Raw genomic sequence first — 19,926 nt, 5'->3', positions numbered from 1 at the left:
ATAGTGCCTAGCCAATGAAGCCCACAACACCTCTGCATGTCCAGTAACGAACGTATTTCACCTAAAACAACCTGTGATGCCAGGCACGCATCCACGTATCACCGGATTGGGAGTCTGTCACTAACAGCTAGCGAAAGTCCTGCCAAGGATTGAAGTCTCCCTGGAAATCGTATATAAAGCTTCGGGAGACGTGCTAAATAGAGAATGGGAGCTCGTTACCTATCGGTATTTATTATACATCTCTTTTTCTTCAAGAACGTCACTCTATCTGATCTCTTTCTATCATACCCACCATGGATCCATCGGCGCAGAATAACCAACTCGGGAAGCTCGCTCTCCAAATCAGGAAAGCGATCGTAGCATCGCTTCCCACTGCGAGGGACCAATTTCTGACGATCTCGATGCCCGGACGTATCATTGATACAACTCCTGGTGGAGAGTAGGCAAATCCTCTTGTTAAAAGTCCAGTTCTTGTTTAGACTAACCTTGTACGCCGTAGGTTCGTCCCCCAAACGACGTATAGTGCCAGCGGGGATAACAAGAGAAAGGTCAATGAAGCCAAGCTTGTTGACTCAATGGTGCCGCTTAGCACTGTGATGGTAGCTCTTAACTCTTCAACTACATGTTGCAATACTTACCCAGGGGAGTAGTTGGGCCCTAGCGGGAAAAGCGTTTCCCGGAGCTATCTCTCGGCCCTTGACCACCTGGTTCCTGCAAACTCAGGCCTTGATCTGGAGCATCTGGAGTCCGATGGTCTGGAACCGTCTCTTCTATTAGATATGTACGAATTGCTCACGTACCAGTAGAAACAAGTGCCGCTACCACCAAATATAAATCTGGTTCCAAATATAACGCCGCCATGAGCTACCTCCGGTCGCCGGCCCCCGTGAATACAAGCGGACGTACAATCGTCGATGTATATATTGAGAAACAGACTGCTTATGCTAGAGCCCAATCCATTCTAGAGGGTGTTCTCATCAAGAATGCCGGTGTGTAGCCCCTCCGACATCTCTGGGGGCGATATCGACACTGACGTTTCACCAGGGGCTGCAAAATCCAAAGCTGGGATGAATGCCGATGAACTGGCGATTGCAACTTCCGAAATGAAGAGAGTAAGTTTGGTGCCTCAGACCAAATCGGCATTATCTAATTGTCACAGGCAAACGACAAACTTCAAGCCGCTTGGATGGACTGGGTAATTAACGGTCATAAGACAATGATCGATCATCACTTTGGTGAGTTATGTTCCCTTTCCATATCCGCTGCAGCAATCTCATTGGTGTATCAGCCGTTGTCGACACCACAACTATCATGAGTCGCATCGAGATGGCCAAGGTAAGGCAGTAATCTATGGTACTGAAGCGATTGTGTTGGTGGACTAACACTATATCGCAGGCGGCACTAAGAAGAGCGACTATTAGTGATATTGACGACGGCACAGAATGGCCGAGAGTGACTCTGTCTCCGGAGAACTGGTGAGTAGTATAGTACCAATCAGGATTTCACGGCATCAATGTCTGATTGGTGAAACAGGGCGGTGTTGTGTGCGAATAAGTCTAAAAGCTGGGCATCCCGAAATCCTCTGTCACCTGCAATTATCCAGATGGAGATTACCAGACTCAAAAAAATAGTAGTGGCTTTGAAAGGAAATTTGGAATGGGCCAACGAGCATGCCGGAAAAAACCCAGAGCCAGCACAGGTATTGAACGAGGCGAATGAACCGAAACCTAGTCAAAAGCTTGTGGACCTCCGGGCGGCGCTTAAGACGATCCAAGAAGAGTTGGATGCTGCAAAGGCTGAGAAGGAATCCGACGAAGAGATTGAAGGGATACAGGAAAGACTTGAAAGGGCCAGGTCGGCTGTTTTGGTACAAGAGGCCGAGGAGCACCCAGAAGCTGATACCCCGGAGACAGAGGCTGAAATCGCGGCCTACAAAGAGGTTGTCGAGGCCGCAAATGAGTACAAAACCTCGGATCCTAAAACTCAGGATGCGAAAAAAACAGACGTTCTGGAGAAGAGTAAAGCCATCGGAGAGCTTCTTGACAAAAATATAGAAAAGGAAAAGGAGATAGTTGCCAAGATGGTTGCCGGCAGTTCTGGTCAATTAAAAAGGACTCTTCAGGGAATGATTGCCGAGCGGCAGGATGAGATCCGCCAGCTAGAGTTAAGCTTGACCAGCCCCAGACCGGCCGCAGAGCGAATCAAGGTAATCACCAGTATAGAGAAGGTTAAGAACAATGGCAAGGATGTGTATGTACCGGTGGAGGGCAAGCCAGAGGTAAGTGACTTCGTCAAAGCTGCTCTTGCTCCAACGGAGGAGAAGCCGGACGAGATTGCGGATCCATGGACGACAATTTCCTTCAGCGCGTCGGCAATGAAATCAGCCGAGAGCTCGGAGGAGGCAAGTCTTTCTGTCCAGGCCAAGGTGGAAGTTAATTATGGGATGTTTTCAGGAGGAGGAGGTACAGATGTATCTTCTGCTAGACAGTAAGTTTTCTTTCCACCCCTCTGTGGAATCGTGTTGTGCTGCCGGTTCTAACCTTTTGTGCGTAACAGAAAATTGTCGAAAACGATGGAAGAAAGTTCGGTCACCGGTACCTTGTAGGTTCCCCAGATGCATCCTATTCCCCCCGACATTGAGCTCTAACAATGTTTAGTTCTACGATGCTAGTGCAGATCAATCGACCTTGGTAGGAAGAGACCTACCCATTGGGGGGGGGGGAGCGAGGGTTGTTGACAATTATTAGGCTTCATGGCGAGTTATTCGAGGACACTGATATTGATACGCCCACAACAAACAAGTTAGTAAAACCCTTCTAACATATTACATTCGGTTGCTAACTGCCGGTGTTAGACTGAGCCCGGGTCCCCAGGAGTTGAAAGATTGGTTGGACAATGGAAGGGAACCTGAATTGAGCGCCTATGGAACCTTTCCATGGTATCCAACTGCATTCGTTGTAGCAGCTGATACTGAGCTTGAAGTGAGTTTAGTAAAGATACTGCAACAGCTTCCCAACTAAAAATCTATAGATAAAGTGCTCAAGGTCAGATGCTGAGGTGTTGGCATCAGCCTGTCCACCGACTCCAACGCCAATGTTGGCTACGGTCCCTTTGTCAGTGCAAGGTACGCTAATGAGCTGATTACCCGCATGGGATACAGTGTTACTAACATTCTTCCACAATATAGTACTCATGTTAAGACCGGAAACAAGAGTACAAGCCACAGAATGGAAGTAACCGCAACGGGGATGAAGATAAGCTTCCGAGCGCCACAGATTATTGGTTGGGTCAGCGAGATTTTGCCCGAGCTTCCTCGTCGTGCAAATGTTGGGGATTGAGACCTATACCCGTAAGATACAGATAGTGGGGATCTCGTTTACTTTGTTTTTGTCGGCCATTATGTTATTAGTTTTCCCGTAGTTCCAGGGCTCTGCCCGTTTTAGTAGTAGCTTCACTCAATGCAGAATGATTCCTTCAAGCTTCTATCTTTTAGATTATTCAAAGTAAGCTGACTCTTCAACGCTAGAAGTTGCTTCGAGGTACATGGAATCCGTAGAAAACATTAAAATAGGGAAATGACTAAGCACCAACCTTCACTCATAAAAATGCGTAAAACATTGAGCAAACCTAAGCTTACCCTCTAAGCTGGAAAAGGTGTTTATGATACACGCAAGAATTTGGCCTCTACTGCTACAATTATCAAAGTATGTTTACTCAAAACCGTTAAGTGTCAAGTACCATACTTTAAACTGCGCCAGAAAAAACACATAGGTTAAAGATTAACAACGTGTCCACAGCCTGCGCCAGTCATACAGAAGATACATACTCTTAAAGCAACGTACTTTCTCCCGGCAACCAACTAATCCACAACAAACAATCTTTATTGGACACGAAGTCAAACCAAAAACGCTGGCTTCTAACCTGTTCTATTTGAACTGGTTCTACCTTTCTTTCCCTCTTACCTCTGCCATACAACCGTCTAACTCCTACAGTCCTACATGCGCACCCTATAACTACCTTCTTTTAACTCTTCTCGTCCTTCAGAAAATGGACAGAACTCAAGACACCCAACCAGAATAAAAGGAACATGCCGACCACCAAGCCCGGTCCTCACCCAACGTCACTGCCAAAATCGAATCCCAACTTCAAAGCATTCCCCAAGACTTACTCCACACCTACATTGTGCAGAGCAAGGAAATTTCAAACCTCAAGAAACGATTGGCTTGTAGCTGTTCAGTCCCATTCGCGGATGCTACTCATTCACCGGACATCCATCGAATGGGTATCCCATCCGATGGACACTTCGGATATTCCGGATGTCTGCTTGATGAGCATCCCATTGATCAGACCTTTGTACAATTGTCGAACCGGTACTTGTTGAGGTGGAACTCATACGGAAGGAAGAGCATTTTTCTTGGTGACACGACTGTCATCGGGAAGAGGTGACTGGCATCGGAAGCAGGTGAGAGGTATCGGAACAAGGTAACTGGTATTGGTATTGGCCAGGAGGTAGGAGAAATTGCCTGATGGAACACCTATCGGTTGTAAAATATTTATAAGTAGCTCTGTGACCTAGTTACCAACACACCGCTCGCTCACCTTATATCATGCCGGTGTTTTCACAGCTCGATCCCATCCTCATAAAAGGGTCCCGAAGAAAGGGTCACGAAGAAAGAGTCACGAAGAAAGGGTCCCGACGCAAACTTGAAGGACGCCTGACCTCGGTGAGCTCATACCAATACACCGCTCGCTGACCTTATATCAAGCCAGTGTTTTCACAGCTCGATCCCATCCTCATAAAAGGGTCCCGAAGAAAGGGTCCCGAAGAAAGGGTCCCGACGCAAACTTAAGGACACCCAACCTCGGTGAGCTCATACCAATACACCGCTCGCTGACCTTATATCACGCAAGTGTTTTCACAGCCCAGTCCCATCGTAATAAAAGGGTCCCGAAGAAAGGGTCCCGAGGCAAACTTAGAACACACCCGACCTCGGTGAGCTCATACCAATACACCGCTCACTGATCTTATATCATCCCAGTGTTTTCACAGCTCGGTCCCATCCTCATAAAAGGGTCCCGAAGAAAGGGTCCCGACGCCGCCCACTCAGATGAAAGACAATGATACGAACTCGGCGAGCTAAATGGCAAACACATTCACATCTCCCCTCCCCTCATCCCTAGCAGGTCCCCCCTCATACCCTCCGAGTGCCTCATTGTGTAATATTCAGTATCATGTAGACAGGAAAATTCTTTTTTATTATTCGTTCTTCATTCCTACTGGCCCAAAGTGAGACTCGGGGAATTTGAGATAATCATTCCCGTATCTTTAACTGCTCAAATCAGTAAGTAACTGAGATCCACGAGGCTTTCAATGAAGCAAGGGATCACCTTTCATTATGTATCATACTTGAGAGATACGGTCGAGCACATCCCAAAGAATATTTCCAGACCGATATATTTGAAATATTCATCCGGAGAAACGAGGTATGCGTATTAGTCTGATATTTAAGTGAATGAGGGTTGATTTCCTCAATACAAAGTACCCTGTTATATTAGTATTACATGAGGAACCCCGCTATCACTTCTAGTTGCAACGACTGTTGTGGGTGGTCCCACCTAAACCATCACACATACATCGTGTGCTCCAAACGAATATCTCTCCCACCTCGTGGCCAAGTTTGAAACTTCCACCATACTCAAACATGGGACCACTGGCAATAGTTCCGAAGCTCTGGAGGTCCCGATATGCAAATCTGAGACCTGCCCTACAACGCCTCACCTGCCCTCAAATGGGGTTCAGAAGAAGGATTCGAATATTCCGGGTCCCAACAGAAAAGAGACTTCATATCGGCGAGTTCATACATTCCCACAGCTTGCATTCATGTGAACCCAAGAAAGGCGCTGTGGGTACAGCCGCAAACTTAAGCAATCCGATTGAGAACATCTAAACTCAGCTTGTAACCTTCACACACTTCTTCGGCACACCCACCGGTAGGGCATGGTCCCGACGAAGCTATAGGGTAGCTTCCAACTAACATACCCAAGGGAGCCAATAATCGGCCTGTGAAATGGAGACAAAACTTGAGGACAACCTCCATATACTTGGTTGACGCAACTTTACCATCCAAATTAGACTCCCTTGGCACACAGGGTCCCCAAGCTGGGCCGGCGGTACCACGAGCAGCCGTGGCCCAAACGAAACCTTGAAAACCAAACGCCAAGCTTATGCACGACCCCAAACCCACCGACGACTGTCCAGCAGGCCGCAAAACTACTAGGGACCACCCAAAAACAAGGCAGAGAGAGAATCTCTCTCGGCGAGTGTCATAGATTGGGCTCCAGGTTGGACCCTTCGTACCACACAAGGCTTGAAAGTCTGCGATAGCACAACCTACAACACAGATTCACACTTATAGATGATTGTCAATGGACTATCGGGCTCTCAAAAAGTTACGAAAGATTATCTCTGGCTGAGTGAGCAAGTCCGGGAATTTCAGAATACTATCCCTGAATTATCAACTCTTCACTAAGTAACATACTCGTGCCTTTCCATCAAAGATCATCTGTTTGGCTTGTAGTCCTGTACTCTCGTCGAGGAGCTGTAGTGGTACAACCAGAAAATATTTCAGAGTAAGTAAATGATGAACGATTCCCAGGTTAGGGTTGTTGGAATTTACCCACAAATTATATTGCAGATCTCATCCTTTGGTAGGACTCGAGCCTGATTGTGAATCTATCTGGTCTCGCCGTCTCCCCAATGTTCTCGCCTATAATGCCCGATGCCTAGCCTGGTGCTCATGTCGAGACAAGGTTTCAACTGTTCTGTTCTTCTGCCCAAGAATCCAGAGGTATACCCTTCCCCCATACTTCACAGTTAATATTGGTGAGCTTGTTTCCAGAGTCATAATTTGAAATTTTATTTTTAGACAACCGAGATACGAGTATGAGTTATTATACCACTATTGTTACCAGTAAGTGATTGAGCTGTCATCAATTCCCCAATACAATGTTCTCTTAGTCATACATGGGGCACCGCACTACTTCCTCAAATCGCATTGCCTCTCTTGGGTGGGCCCACCTCCGACAACACTCATAGTACATCATGTGCTTCAACCCAATATCCCAGTGCAGTGGTCCCACTAGTCTCCACACCTCCACTAGACTATGACATGGTCCTAAAAACAATTTGTAAGCCCTAAAATAGGGAAGCACCCCACCCAAAGTGTGACCTGAGCTCACTTCGTAGTAGGTTCACACTCACCAGCAGGACCCCACTACCATGCTGTTGGGCCCACTATCTAAAAGGGTCACGAAGCAGGGTCCCGATGACTGCGAGTCCTGATGCAACAGATACATTTACACTAGAGGCATATATTGCACACCTTTCTCACCAAAGTAGTAGGCCCCGGGCCTCCTTCTCCCAAGAGGTCCCAGACCGATGACACTGTGGGTCCCCACCTACAACGAGAATCCAGGACCACGCTGCAGTCCCTTACATTGAACTCTTACTCGACCCCAACATCGCGGTCCCTCATTCACCACTCCACCTCGCGTAACAGAGCCAAGGAACCTCCCATTTCAAAGCATACCGAGGAGCTCACTTGTCCCAAACTCGTACACCTTGACGCTGTAGATCCACCTGCGAGCGTCGAGTCAACCTTGGTAAGGTGACAATCAAACATAGCCAGGACCCTTTGCAGAAGGCACCAACTCTCATGGCCCCGATGGAAGGGGTTCCCGACCTAACTCACCCACTCAGAACTGATGAGCCTGTGAAACCAGTAAGTGCCCCCACCCGAAGTAGTGGGCCCATACGAGGAAGGAACAAGTATTCCCCCCCCCCCCGAAAGAAGGAACGCTATCGCCCCAATTGGACAGTACCTGTTATACCAGCATACCACGCCACTCGACTGATGGAAATTAGTTTGAGGACCAACTGGGTCCTCACAGCTAGACAGATGCTGCTTGGTACCGAAATCCACTAGTGTAATTGGACCATGGTCTCCATCAATACCAGCGAGCAAGGGAGCAAGGTATTGGCAGAGGACCATCACAATGAGGGTCCATATCCGCTCAAATATTTATAAAAGGTCCCAACGAGCAGAGCTTAACTTCCATAGCCCACCCCCTTGTAAAGAGTCCCGACGCACAACACGAGCTGTAGGTCCCCACCGAGATTAGGAAAGATGACACCCACTCGCAAATCGGTGAGCCAGCCCGCAAACTGGTACCAAAGCTAACCACGCCAAAGTCATAGGCTCTTACAGCTCCCGGTACTACCAACCACTTCTGACTCTGTAAATTCTCGGGAAGCCTTATCATAGGTAAAATTCTAGGACCTCCTCTGCCGAGTGCGTCATGATGCATCATTCGGTATGCATATTATCTTACTCTCTTATTTTCTTTTCCCCTTCGTTTAGTTACAAACCCCTCCACCTCATGGTTCAGCTCTAAAAAACCACTCCACGCAGTGAATCGTGACATCCCAAAGAGGAGTGCCATGACGTGGAAGCAAGGGGGGGAAAGAAACCTCGGTAAGTCCACCCACACGCCATAATTCGCAATCCCCTCGTTAATTGGTGGATTGCCCCACTCCCGCTTAAAAAACATGCAACCACACTCAGACAAGCAAACAGCACTCTTCCACCGAGCTGCAAAAGAATCCGAATTTTTGGTCACCTCTGCTCGGTGGTCCCCTCCCCTCCCAGTCCTCATGATGAGCAATCAAATAGCTAAATTCGGCGAGCCCAACCCAAAACACATTCGCATACGTTCTCCTGTCATTAGCTGGTCACTGCTCCTCTGATAAAATGCCCCCAACATTCGCACTCAATGCACTCCACTTGCCGAGAATTTCATTATGTATCACTCGGTATCTTCTAGTCTTCCAACCTCTTTTATTTTATTTCCTCCTTCTCAACTTCAGCTTTCGGTGAAACCCCCAGTCACACCCTGTACCACAGTCAATTAACTGGGAGTCACTATATTAATTTTCGTACCTCCCACCCATGTTGTTAAGCTTATGAAAAGGAAACACCATTATATTGAACATCGGCACACAAGACCAGAAAAGCCTTCAAAAGAGGCTCGTACCTGTAGATAGCCTCAAATGACTAGAGGACTACCTCGGTCTCCTCCCCTTCCCCCGATAATGTCGTTTGGAATATCCTGTGCACAGCCCCTTTAGGTAATCCAAGTTAAATATCTCAGATACTTGAGTATATGAATTCTATTCCCGGTCCCGTCTTCCAAACTGAACCTGATTTCTACAGGGGGGACAGAACCTCAAAATCCGAGAGATTTTACATGCTACATTCTCATATCCATATGCTCATACACGGTGGGTATCCCAGTCAGGAATGCTACCCATTCGCGAATATACATATCCAGCCAGGAACATTCATCACTGGGCAGCGTTCCCTGCTGGACGGAGTCATAATTTGAAATATTAATTAGACAACCGAGATATGAGTATGAGTGTAATGGTCAAGAGATTGAGCGTCGATTCCCCAATACAACGTACCCTGTTGTATTGGTCATACAAACCCACTAGGTCTTCGAGTTGCAACTTCTCTCATGGGCGGTCCCATCCGACATCACTCAAACATCGTGTGCTGCAAACAAATATCCCAGTGTAAGCCTGCAGTTCCACCGGTTTCCACACCTCCATCAGACCAGGACATGGTCCCAAGAAAAACGACGAACCCCGAAAATCAGGAAGCAACCCACCCAACTTTGTAGACCTCATACCTTGGGACCCAAAACAAAGCTCCTTTCCTCCTGCAGTCAGATACGAGGAACTATCTCAAAAATGACACCAGGGCTCCCCCGAGCCCATATTAGAAATATATTCGCACACTCCTGTGCCATGCCCTAACCTCGCTCATAAAAGGTCCCGAACCCAGTTCAGATGGGCCCCACCGAGAATTAGGAAAATGGAACCACCATCCTGAGGGTCAAATCGGTGAGCCTACCTGCACAACCTCTGCACCCAACAGCGGCAACCAGTACCCAGTGAAGGCTCGAGGTACAATTCGGAACCCGTGGACCCCGATCAACAGTCTGGAAATGAAAAGCACACCTCGGTCCCATCACTCCAATTTGCACTCACTCACTCGACGATACCTTCACACTGGCAACTAAATCCTAACTAGCTTGAGAGACCAATAGGACACCTATGTTCAGTCCACCCACTTCCCAGAGGAAGCACTGCGGAGGAATCATTGCGGTCCCCATACTTCATAACCTTTCGGGACTATCAGGGTTCCATAGAGACACAAAGCTTCCTCAATTTCAAAAGGTCCCAGACTCCACACCAATGGTTCCAAAATGTGGTGGACACATCGGGTACTCGAAACGCTACCCCACTCATTCTTTTCATAGGTAATCTCCCCACCTGCAAAACGATACAGCTTCGTAAAGTTTTCCTTTCACACTGAAAGCCTTGCTTGAGTGTCCCCCCCATACCATATATAGCTGCGTATAGAAGTTGAATCTTGGGATTCTGAGAATAAATATCTCTTCACACCCACTACTAGTACGCCCCAAAGGTCCCACAGTCAACCCCAAATCTAATGAGTAACCCTCTTGTAGCAACATGCGCAGGGCCCCGATCAATGGTTTTCACCGAAGATGAGGAGCCACTCTCATCAAGTCTATTGGCACTCTCAGCGGCTCATTCGCAGACAAAGTTCTATTTCCTAACACGACACCTAGTAACCAAAGCTTAAGGGACAGCATTGCAACAAATATAGAGGCAATTTTCCACCCTCGGCCAACACTCTAACAGTTCTAACCCGCACTTGCTCGGCGAAGCCTTTTAAGTAGTCTCCCAACTGTTACACACAGGTCCCCCTCAACACCCAAATATACAATCGGAACCTACCTCCTTGGTCAAGCATCCATGATGCATCACTCGGCGAAGAACAATGAACGCTTGACTTTTTCTTCTCTTTTGCTTTAATTTCTCTGAATGCCATAGCCAAACGAGCAACAGTATGCTGTCTGCCTTTTACCAAGCAAACTAGCATCCATTCACATCCATTAGTGGTCAATTCGCAGCATAAGGTCTGGGCCCTCACAAAGAATGAGTACCCATTCTAGTGGAAGACGCCCAAACCCAGCGATATCATCTAAACAAAACATACTTTGCACACCTCCTATATCGAGTCCCTTTTTAGCGTCGTAAAGGTTCGAGTGGTAGAAGCCACCATGTTCGCGCCGAATGATGTATCACTCGGTATGCATATAAGCATCACAATTTTTTTCCTTTGATCGAATCGTTAAACTACCCCCCTTTTTGTACCCAGCTATATAGAAACACTTCCTCGAGTAAGTTGAGGCGTACACAACAGGAGAGGCCCCGACGAGGCAGCAAGGGGGGAACACCCCCGTACCATATTCAGACACCCCTCTCGTTACTAGTAGGTGGTCCCACCCGCATAAAAATCCCGAGCTTGAGACCCACTCTCAGTCTCCAGCCATACATTTTAATAAGAAACTACAATTGTAGAAGAAATTGAAACTGTCAGAGCCTATGCACTGTCCCAATAAGGAAGTCTCGGGGATTTGAAAACATTATTCTCCGATCGTTAACTCTGCCAGTAAGTCAGTAAGTAACTAAAATCCACGAGACTTTCCCTAAACAAGGAATCACCCATCGGGCATACTTTCAAGAATAGTTTTGCTCAGGGTTTACAGATAATATCAGCGAGGATATTACTATAGTTAGGTACTCCTAAAGCGATCAATTTGAAATACCGATTTTCAGAACCGAAATATTCGAAAGAGTATTATAGTCGAAGTAGTATTGATTTTATAGAACGCCGATATATGTTTCATGTTTAAGAGGTCGAGCGCAAACCGCCTAATGCAAGGTGCCCTGTTCCAAGTATTAGTGATACATGAGCAATCCAACTAAATACATGTAGCTTCCTTCGTGGTCCCCATACCTGTGACACCACCAGTGTAGGCTAGCACTTCAACTCTCAAATTTTCAACAGTCATGATGGTCCTAACCACAGCAACTGTTCGAAGAGCCATTTAGTTCCAAATGCAAGTCCCTTGGCGGTCAAAGCCTGCCGTATGTGGCTTAATAATTGCTTGCAGCCAAGATGAAACCCGACGAGGAACCACTCTGTGTCCATTCACTTGCTCCATGACCAATGCAGGAACCCTATCCTCTAACTGTTGGACAACAAAGTCCCACACCGAAAAAGATATTAAACTTGAGCCCAGTTCCCCCCGCCCCATCATACGCGTGGAATCACACTGGCATACGAGTACCTAGTTTACCTCCGCCCGAGAATGAGCACCAGAGAATGAGCACTGGGACCACCGATCTCCTTAGACCCCCTTCCCCCCCTTATTAGACCATCTGTGAAACTAACGCTTGAAGCATCAGGCGCGTAAACACAAAGGTTCTGAACTCACACTTGTAGCTCTTTCCCACATCGGAACAAATAGTCCCCGCACAGACAAACCTCTTATAAGTGGTCCCCTCACCCGTGGAATCTCTCCTCCAAACATTGGTTCTACAACAGTTCCCTTCACCACAGCCAAACGAGAATTCAATGTTTGGTCTTCACCCAACAGGAACTACCCTCTGCCTGGGTATGAGAACGAACGACACTCTTTCGCAACCCAGGGTATGGGACCACTATGTTCTAAACAATCCCTCAGCCAAGTCAACAACCCTCCTCGGGACAATCTTGATCCCTCACTCGCCCCCCAGAATGTACCAACCCCACTGTCAAGACAAATACCACTTACATTTGTTCGAATAGTGCTACAAAGCTCAAGGCATGACTAAGAGTCGTCCCATACATAACACTTAAACCCAGCGAGCACACTGAAGAAACCATTGGCACAGCAGCGGAATCGTAGGTCTCATTCATGCTCAAAAAAGATCCCCAAAATGTAATCGGCTTGGGGGCCCTACAGAAACACCGTGACGAGTGTGTCACGATGTATCACTCGGATGCATGTAGCAATAAAGCAGTCCTCACACCCCCCCCCCCCCAGTCTGACCCAACGAAAACAAAATTCGTATAATCTTAAAGATTCAATCCACAAATAAATCTTTTGCTTTCTCTCAATTACAACACAATACATCACTCGTTTACACCGTACATCGGGTCAGGAAAATAAGAATTCTACTTGAGCATATCACTCAGCTCAATGGATAGGAAGCTAATGTAATAGGTTCGGTGTGGCATCAAAATGGTACCGATATTTCACGGATCGGTTGGTGGAGTCGTCGGGTTAGACGGAGTGGGATTAGTCAGGAGGTTTCTACCGTGTTCTTTGGGTTTCTGTTCGGTTGCGCAGTGTGAGTCATTGGGATTAGTCATCGCAGGATAATTCTTGGGTATAATAAGAGGGCTCTCCCTCGCTTCGTTCCTGTTTCTCCTTCTCTTCTTCTTTCCTTACGCAACGTCTTCTGTACTCTCGCAACACCAAAACTTTCGAACAACAATAACTTTTGGCCTGCACTCCCGATAAAACTTTTACTCGAACACGATTCTGTATGTCAATAGACCGCGTAATCTATTGGTATCTTATCGCACATCTGTTCGTACGCGAAGTCATTCACGCTCTAGTCCCTGAGTTGTGATCCCCTCACCCCTCAACCCTCGCTTAAGCCTCGCGACCGTAGCGAAAAACAACAACCTGGCCTCACCAAACCCACCCAACCCACCAAACATTGCGGGCAGAAAGAGGACTCTATCAGAAGTCTTTCCTAACCCAATCCGATCCGGAACATCAGTGATGTCCCAGCAAGCCTCGTTGAGCTCCTGGTTCGCAGGAGCCCCACCACCAGGAACACCGGCACCCCCCCGCTTCCCTGACACTCAATCGACCCAACAAACACAGTCCACCACAGTGGAGCAAACCCAACTCGGAAACGAACCTTTCTATATCTTCGCCGAACACACCCAATACAACGAGCCATACGCACCAAAATACGACTACATCCACCCCAGCATCGTCCCTGACGAAACCCACGCCAGGATGGACCTAAACTATATATCCTGGGTAGTTAGAAATGCCCTCACCGTAGCGCTGGAACCCATCAACCAAACAACTGAGCAAATCAATAAAGGCCTAAAAGCCACCATCGAAGTCCTATCCGTCCAAAACGAATCCCTCAAACACACCGTCGACATCCTGGGCAAACAAATGTTTGAAATGACAAAGAACCAGGATAAAACTTCCGAAAAACTCCACCGCCTCCAACAACAGCTCACCAACCTCTCCGTCAACAGGCCCAGCAACCAAGCAGTCACCGAAGGAAGAACCTCCGCAGCTGCCGCCGTCGCTGCTGCCACTATCACCGCCCCTACCACACCCGCCAACAACCCCAACAACCCCAACCACCCCAAACCCAACCCCCCCCAACAACCAAAAGGGAAAGCACTGACCCCACCGGCACAAAAATCGTATGCGGCCGCCGCGGCAGGAAACACGAATCCCGAATTCACGACCGTCACAAACAAGAGAAAAACCAAAACCAAAGTAGACCCCCTTTTCAAACCGGAAATCACCAAACTCAATCGGGAAATTGTAATTGAAACAAACAAAGAACCCTCAGTCACCCCATCAGACATCAGAGCCAAAATAAATGCAAAAATCCAGGACCCCGACTGTCAACTAATCGCCGCACGAAAAACAACCAAGAACAACATAATCCTGGAATCGAAATTTGCAACCCCAGCAACAAAGGTCCTTGAATATAAAAAGGAAATCAAAACCGCCCTAAACGAACTAAAAGTACCCTTCGTCGACATCCGAGTCAACTCCAGATGGTCGAAATTCATTCTGCACGGCGTCCCCACCTCCATAGGGGAAGCATTTGAAGCAGGACAATTTCTGGCCTCGGAAATTAGAAACAATTACGGCAACACCTTCGAACTGGCACAAATCCCGAGATGGTTATCAAAACCAGAAGCCAGAATTGGGAAATCCCACTCCTCCATGATCATCGCCCTCCTCGGTCAATTCACCAAAGAAAACCTTGGCCTCCGGTACCTCACCCTCTTTGACAGAAACTGCAAAATCGACAGCTACCTCCCCGCAAACCCAGAAACCCAATGCGCCAAATGCCTTGAATATGGACATAGGCAAGAACGCTGCTCCCATACCAACGGAAGATGCGGACACTGTGCCGAGGAACACCAAACCAAGGACCACCCATGCACAGAATGCGCTGGAGGCCTTAGATGTTCACACACACCCATCCGATGCTACCATTGCAAGGCCCCCCACAAAGCAACAGATAGCAACTGCCCAGAACGAACCAAAGTCCGAATCACAAACCGACTCGGACCAGACACAAACCCAAGCCCGCTACCAATACCCATAGTTATCCCGGCCCAAAACCCCCACAGGAAGATGCAGCCATGGATAACTCCCAATGAGTTACAACAAAAGGACAACGGCTATCGCACAGCAACTGAACTGCGCGAAAAATGAGCTCACAACAAAGTCAGTAGTGGAGGAAGCAGAACAGGACCACAACATACTCTTTCTTTTGTTACAAGAACCATGGAACAACAAAAACGGCCACCCACCGGAATCCCCTCTTTTTTACCTTTTCACAGCCAGCAACAAAGGCACTAAAGCTGCCACATATATCAGAAAACACGCCAACCTAAAACCAAAACACCATTACACACACAGCAACTTCATCGTCTCCGTCACGGTGGAAATCCAAAACCAAAAGACACAAATCTCAACATATACTCACCAGGACGAAGCGGACCCTTCGCAGAAATCTCCCGACAAATAAGTACCATCCAAAATTGCCTCGTCATGGGAGACTTCAACAGCCACCACCAACTCTGGTATGGACATAGATCCCACGACTACACCAATACGATCAGAGCAGACAAACCGGGATCCAAGAAGCTGAAAAGATGGATAGACCGACAAAAGCTATCCATACTCAACGAACCAGGCGAATTCACACATTTTCTCAGGAACAACAACAGACCGACCATCATCGACCTGACACTTGTAAAAGGACCAGTACTGGACCACGATGTCCGCTGGAACATCGACCGACATGGAGCAGGTTCTGACCATGGGAAAACAATCCTGCAACTACGAATAGAGAAACCCCCCACATCCCCAGGAGACTATGGCACCGAACGAACTGGGAGAAATTGGAAGAAAACATCTCAGGCCTCCACTTCCCCCCCGAAGCATGGGAGAGCCAGAACCATACAAGACAATCGGTCGACTTCATCCTCGAACACATAGACAACCTAATAGACCAGGTCACCCCATGGAGCCAAGGACACCTCAAATCCAAGAAATGGTGGACCCCAGAGCTCAAGAAATCAAATCCCCCTCAACACCTAGAAAGGAAAGCCAGAAACACCCAAAACACGAAGATAGGGAAACCTTCAGGAAACAAGCAGGAAATGGACCGGCAGCGATCCGCAAAGCCAAGGCAGAACAAAGGGAGAAAGAACTCACAGAGGCCAAGGGAAGCGCCATCTGGAAACTAGTTAATAAAGGGAAAAGGAGGGATATTACAATCCCAACTATACAAGGTGAAGAAACGTTTGCGGGGAAGTGCCAAGCTCTAAGAGCACAACTCTTCCCCACAAATTGGACGTCCCCCGACAACCCCCCACTCCAAATCAGACCCCCCTCTTTTGACCTTAGTGACGATTTTCAGGAAGTAACAACAGAAGAAATTACATCCGCAATCAGATCATGCCCAACACACTCGGCCACCGGACCAGATAACATCCCATACCCATTTATACAGGCAACAATCAAGGCAAACACCCAACTCTTCCAAGACATGTTCTCGGCCATGCTCCGACATGGGGTACAACCGGACCGATGGAAAGCGGCGAAATGCATACCATCCCAAACCAGGAAAACCCGACTATTCTCAGCCAAAGCCTACCGACCCATCTCCCTATTACAATGCTTCAGCAAAGTACTGGAAAAGATAGTGGCAACAAGACTATGACCGCCGGATCCATCCTGGAAACCCTTAGCAAAGACCAGTTTGGAGGCAGACCAACAATCTCAGCAATCGATGCCCTACTACGACCCTACACCCATACAACAAACCTCCTAATCAAACGACCACAGGAACCACCCCAGACAGACCAGCCCTCCTACAAATGATATACAGGAGCTTCAACTGCGTCACCACCTCCTACTAGCAGAAATCATGACCCAACAAAAATTCCCAACATACCTAACCAACTGGTGCAAGAAATTCAACACCAACCGAACACTCCAATTCCAATTAACCACGAACTGGAACCACCACAACCATAGCCTCAGGACTACCCAAGGCTCCCCCCTCTCCCCAGTATTATTCATGATATACGCCGGAGTGATAACAGACCCCACCACTCCCCCAAAGAAACCAACACCACTACATCGACGACGATGCCTCGTACAACTCGCAAAGTCCCCCTCTTCATTACCAAAAGACTCAACGAAAGAATGGCAGAAAGGTCAAGAAAGCAGCACCCCTCAACATCAAATACGAACCCCAGAAATCCGACCTGGTATTCTTCAAACCCACATCATCGAACATCCAACTCCCAGAAACTCAGTAACAATCGCAAAAGAAGAAATCCAACCCAAAGATAGACTCAAATACGTCGGAGTCTGGCTGGACTCAAACTCTCCTTCCGACCCACATCGAAGAAATCATCGCCAAAGGCCTTAAGCCCTAAGCAGAATCAGAAATATCGCACACCTCCCCGGACAACAGTAAAATCCATCCACCACCTCATCGTCCAAGGCTCCTCCCCACCATCCTATGGGGATCAGAGGCATGGTGGACGGGAGCCGACCACATCCTCCGATCACTATCCCCACTCTATAACGAAGCTGCCAGGATAGTAACAGGCCTACCCCGCTGGACAAAAACCGAAAGATTGCTCAAAGAGGCAGCACTCCCCCACTTGAACACCTCCTCAACCAAAATCACGAAAATACGGGACCGATCCTTTGCCACCCTGCCGACCACCCACTCAACGAAGACTTATACAGCTCCTCCCCACCAGAATAAAAATAAAAGGCACAGGCCTACATCGGATTGCATCACTCATGCTACCCTTCCAGAACCAGGCAACCGCAGAGAGCGATGGATCCAAAACGACACCCTCACCAAACGCATGCTGGAAGAATGGAACTCCATCCCATGCACCAATTACCACGACCAGGAACCCTTAAAATCCACCAAACGAGCAAAACTCCCCGATCCAAGCGAAACTCATACATCGCATACGATGCAAGCCACCAGAATAGACAGACACGCAGCATTCACGGAACCGAACCCTGCCAATGTGGCTCGAACAATCCTCCAAACACACCATATCGACTGCCCGCGATGGGCTCAAATACGAAGGCCACTTATGGATAAATCCCAGGACCGCATACTGGGAAAACTGATTATTCACCAACCTCAACGTAGACCTGATTCTACAATTCGCATCAAAAACCAACCTACTCGACTGGTACGAAATGGACGAGGAGTACCCGGAGGAATGACGTAGTTTCTTTGTTTTCTTTTCCTTTTCTGTACTCTCCTTTGATCTTCGTTGCTTCTCGTTTCTTTCCTTTCGTCTCCTTTGTTTTTCCTATGTTTATGGCGGTGGTTCCGGCGTGCGATAAGTCTGTACTTCAAAGCAATATAAAACTATCTATCTATCTTCTGTATTACCTATACTATAACACTCGTCCTTACCTGGCCTATCGTACCAGGAAGGACCACTCCTATATCTACGCTGGTTCTCAATATATACGCTGTTACTTCTCCTCTTCACGGGGACCTTCGCACCTCGCTTGACCTCACTTGACTAACTCGACAGCTACTACTGTTGCACATCGTACCCTGCGGAATATCTACCATCACCGCCCCTTGAGATTACGTTGCGTCATCATCCGCACCGAACGCCATGTCCGCCGCCGACCCACCTGCATGGGTCCCTCCCAATAATGTGGAGGAATTCAAACAACAGTTCGAACAAGACCCCGCCGCCCTATTCGCCCATCTCGCTGAAAACTCCCAGCTCCGCATCGCTCAGCGAAACGAAGCTCGCCAACAACTCGCCGCCGCCAACGAAGTCATCGATAACCTGGAAGAGCAAATAAACCAGCTCAACCTAAACCTCAACATCGTCCGTGCTGCTGCCGCCGCCCCTGCTCCCGTCGCCGTCGCCCCCCAAAATGCCGCACCACAGTCCAATGCCGCCCCGCCTTCAGGTCCTAAAAGTTCCCGGACCCTGAGAAATTCGATGGTACCCGTTCCAAGCTCCCTGGGTTTATCACCCAACTCCGGATGAAACTCGAGGTCAACGACGACAGGTTCCGCAACGAAGCAGCAAAGGTCATCTATGCTGTTAGCCGAATGGAAGGAAGGGCCCTAGACCAGGTCGTCCCTCTTGTTAACGCCAACCCCGCCGCACCGTTCTCCTCCGTCGCCGCCTTCATCGCCCACCTGGAAGCTTCGTTCGGAGACCCAGACCCCCGAGGAACCGCCCGCCGCCAACTCGTCGCACTCAGGCAAGGCAAAGGAGACTTTGCCACATACTATTCCCAGTTTCTCCGCATCGTAGCCTACCTAGACTACAATGAGGGGGCAAAAATTGATGCTCTGGCCGAAGGATTATCCGAGGACCTCAAGGACGCCATGAGTTACAGGACGGACAGGCCAAACACTGTGGAAGCCTATGCGACCACCCTCATGACCATCGACAACCAGATCCGGGGCCGGAAGGCCGAACAAAAGGCCATCCGCAACACGATGGGCCAATTTACCGCTCCCCCGCCGCTGCACACCCGTCCCACACCACTGGAGGCCTCGCCCCCATGGACCTCTCCGCCCTACAGGCTCGCCCCACCCAACGACCGGCCCCTGAACAACGCTACGCCTTCATCAAT

At 48.4% G+C, this 19,926-nt stretch overlaps 1 protein-coding gene across 1 annotated transcript; it reads left to right on the top strand.

The window, feature by feature from the left end:
- Positions 1–293: 293 nt before the first annotated feature.
- Positions 294–3,237, top strand: LAJ45_11350 (uncharacterized protein; the record flags this gene model as incomplete). The annotated part of the gene is made up of 15 exons (XM_046120858.1): positions 294–439; positions 500–599; positions 651–753; positions 807–989; positions 1,045–1,112; positions 1,160–1,235; positions 1,289–1,335; positions 1,396–1,475; positions 1,534–2,487; positions 2,557–2,601; positions 2,658–2,690; positions 2,748–2,801; positions 2,855–2,981; positions 3,031–3,124; positions 3,188–3,237. The coding sequence occupies 15 exons, from the start codon at positions 294–296 to the stop codon at positions 3,235–3,237; spliced, it is 2,160 nt and encodes a 719-aa protein (XP_045965945.1).
- Between the last annotated feature and the right edge of the window lie 16,689 nt (positions 3,238–19,926).

This window comes from Morchella importuna (assembly GCF_003444635.1).
Source record: "Morchella importuna strain M04M26 chromosome Unknown Morimp01GS065, whole genome shotgun sequence".
NCBI classification, from domain to species: domain Eukaryota; kingdom Fungi; phylum Ascomycota; class Pezizomycetes; order Pezizales; family Morchellaceae; genus Morchella; species Morchella importuna.
This window is presented reverse-complemented; position numbering and strand designations above follow the sequence as displayed.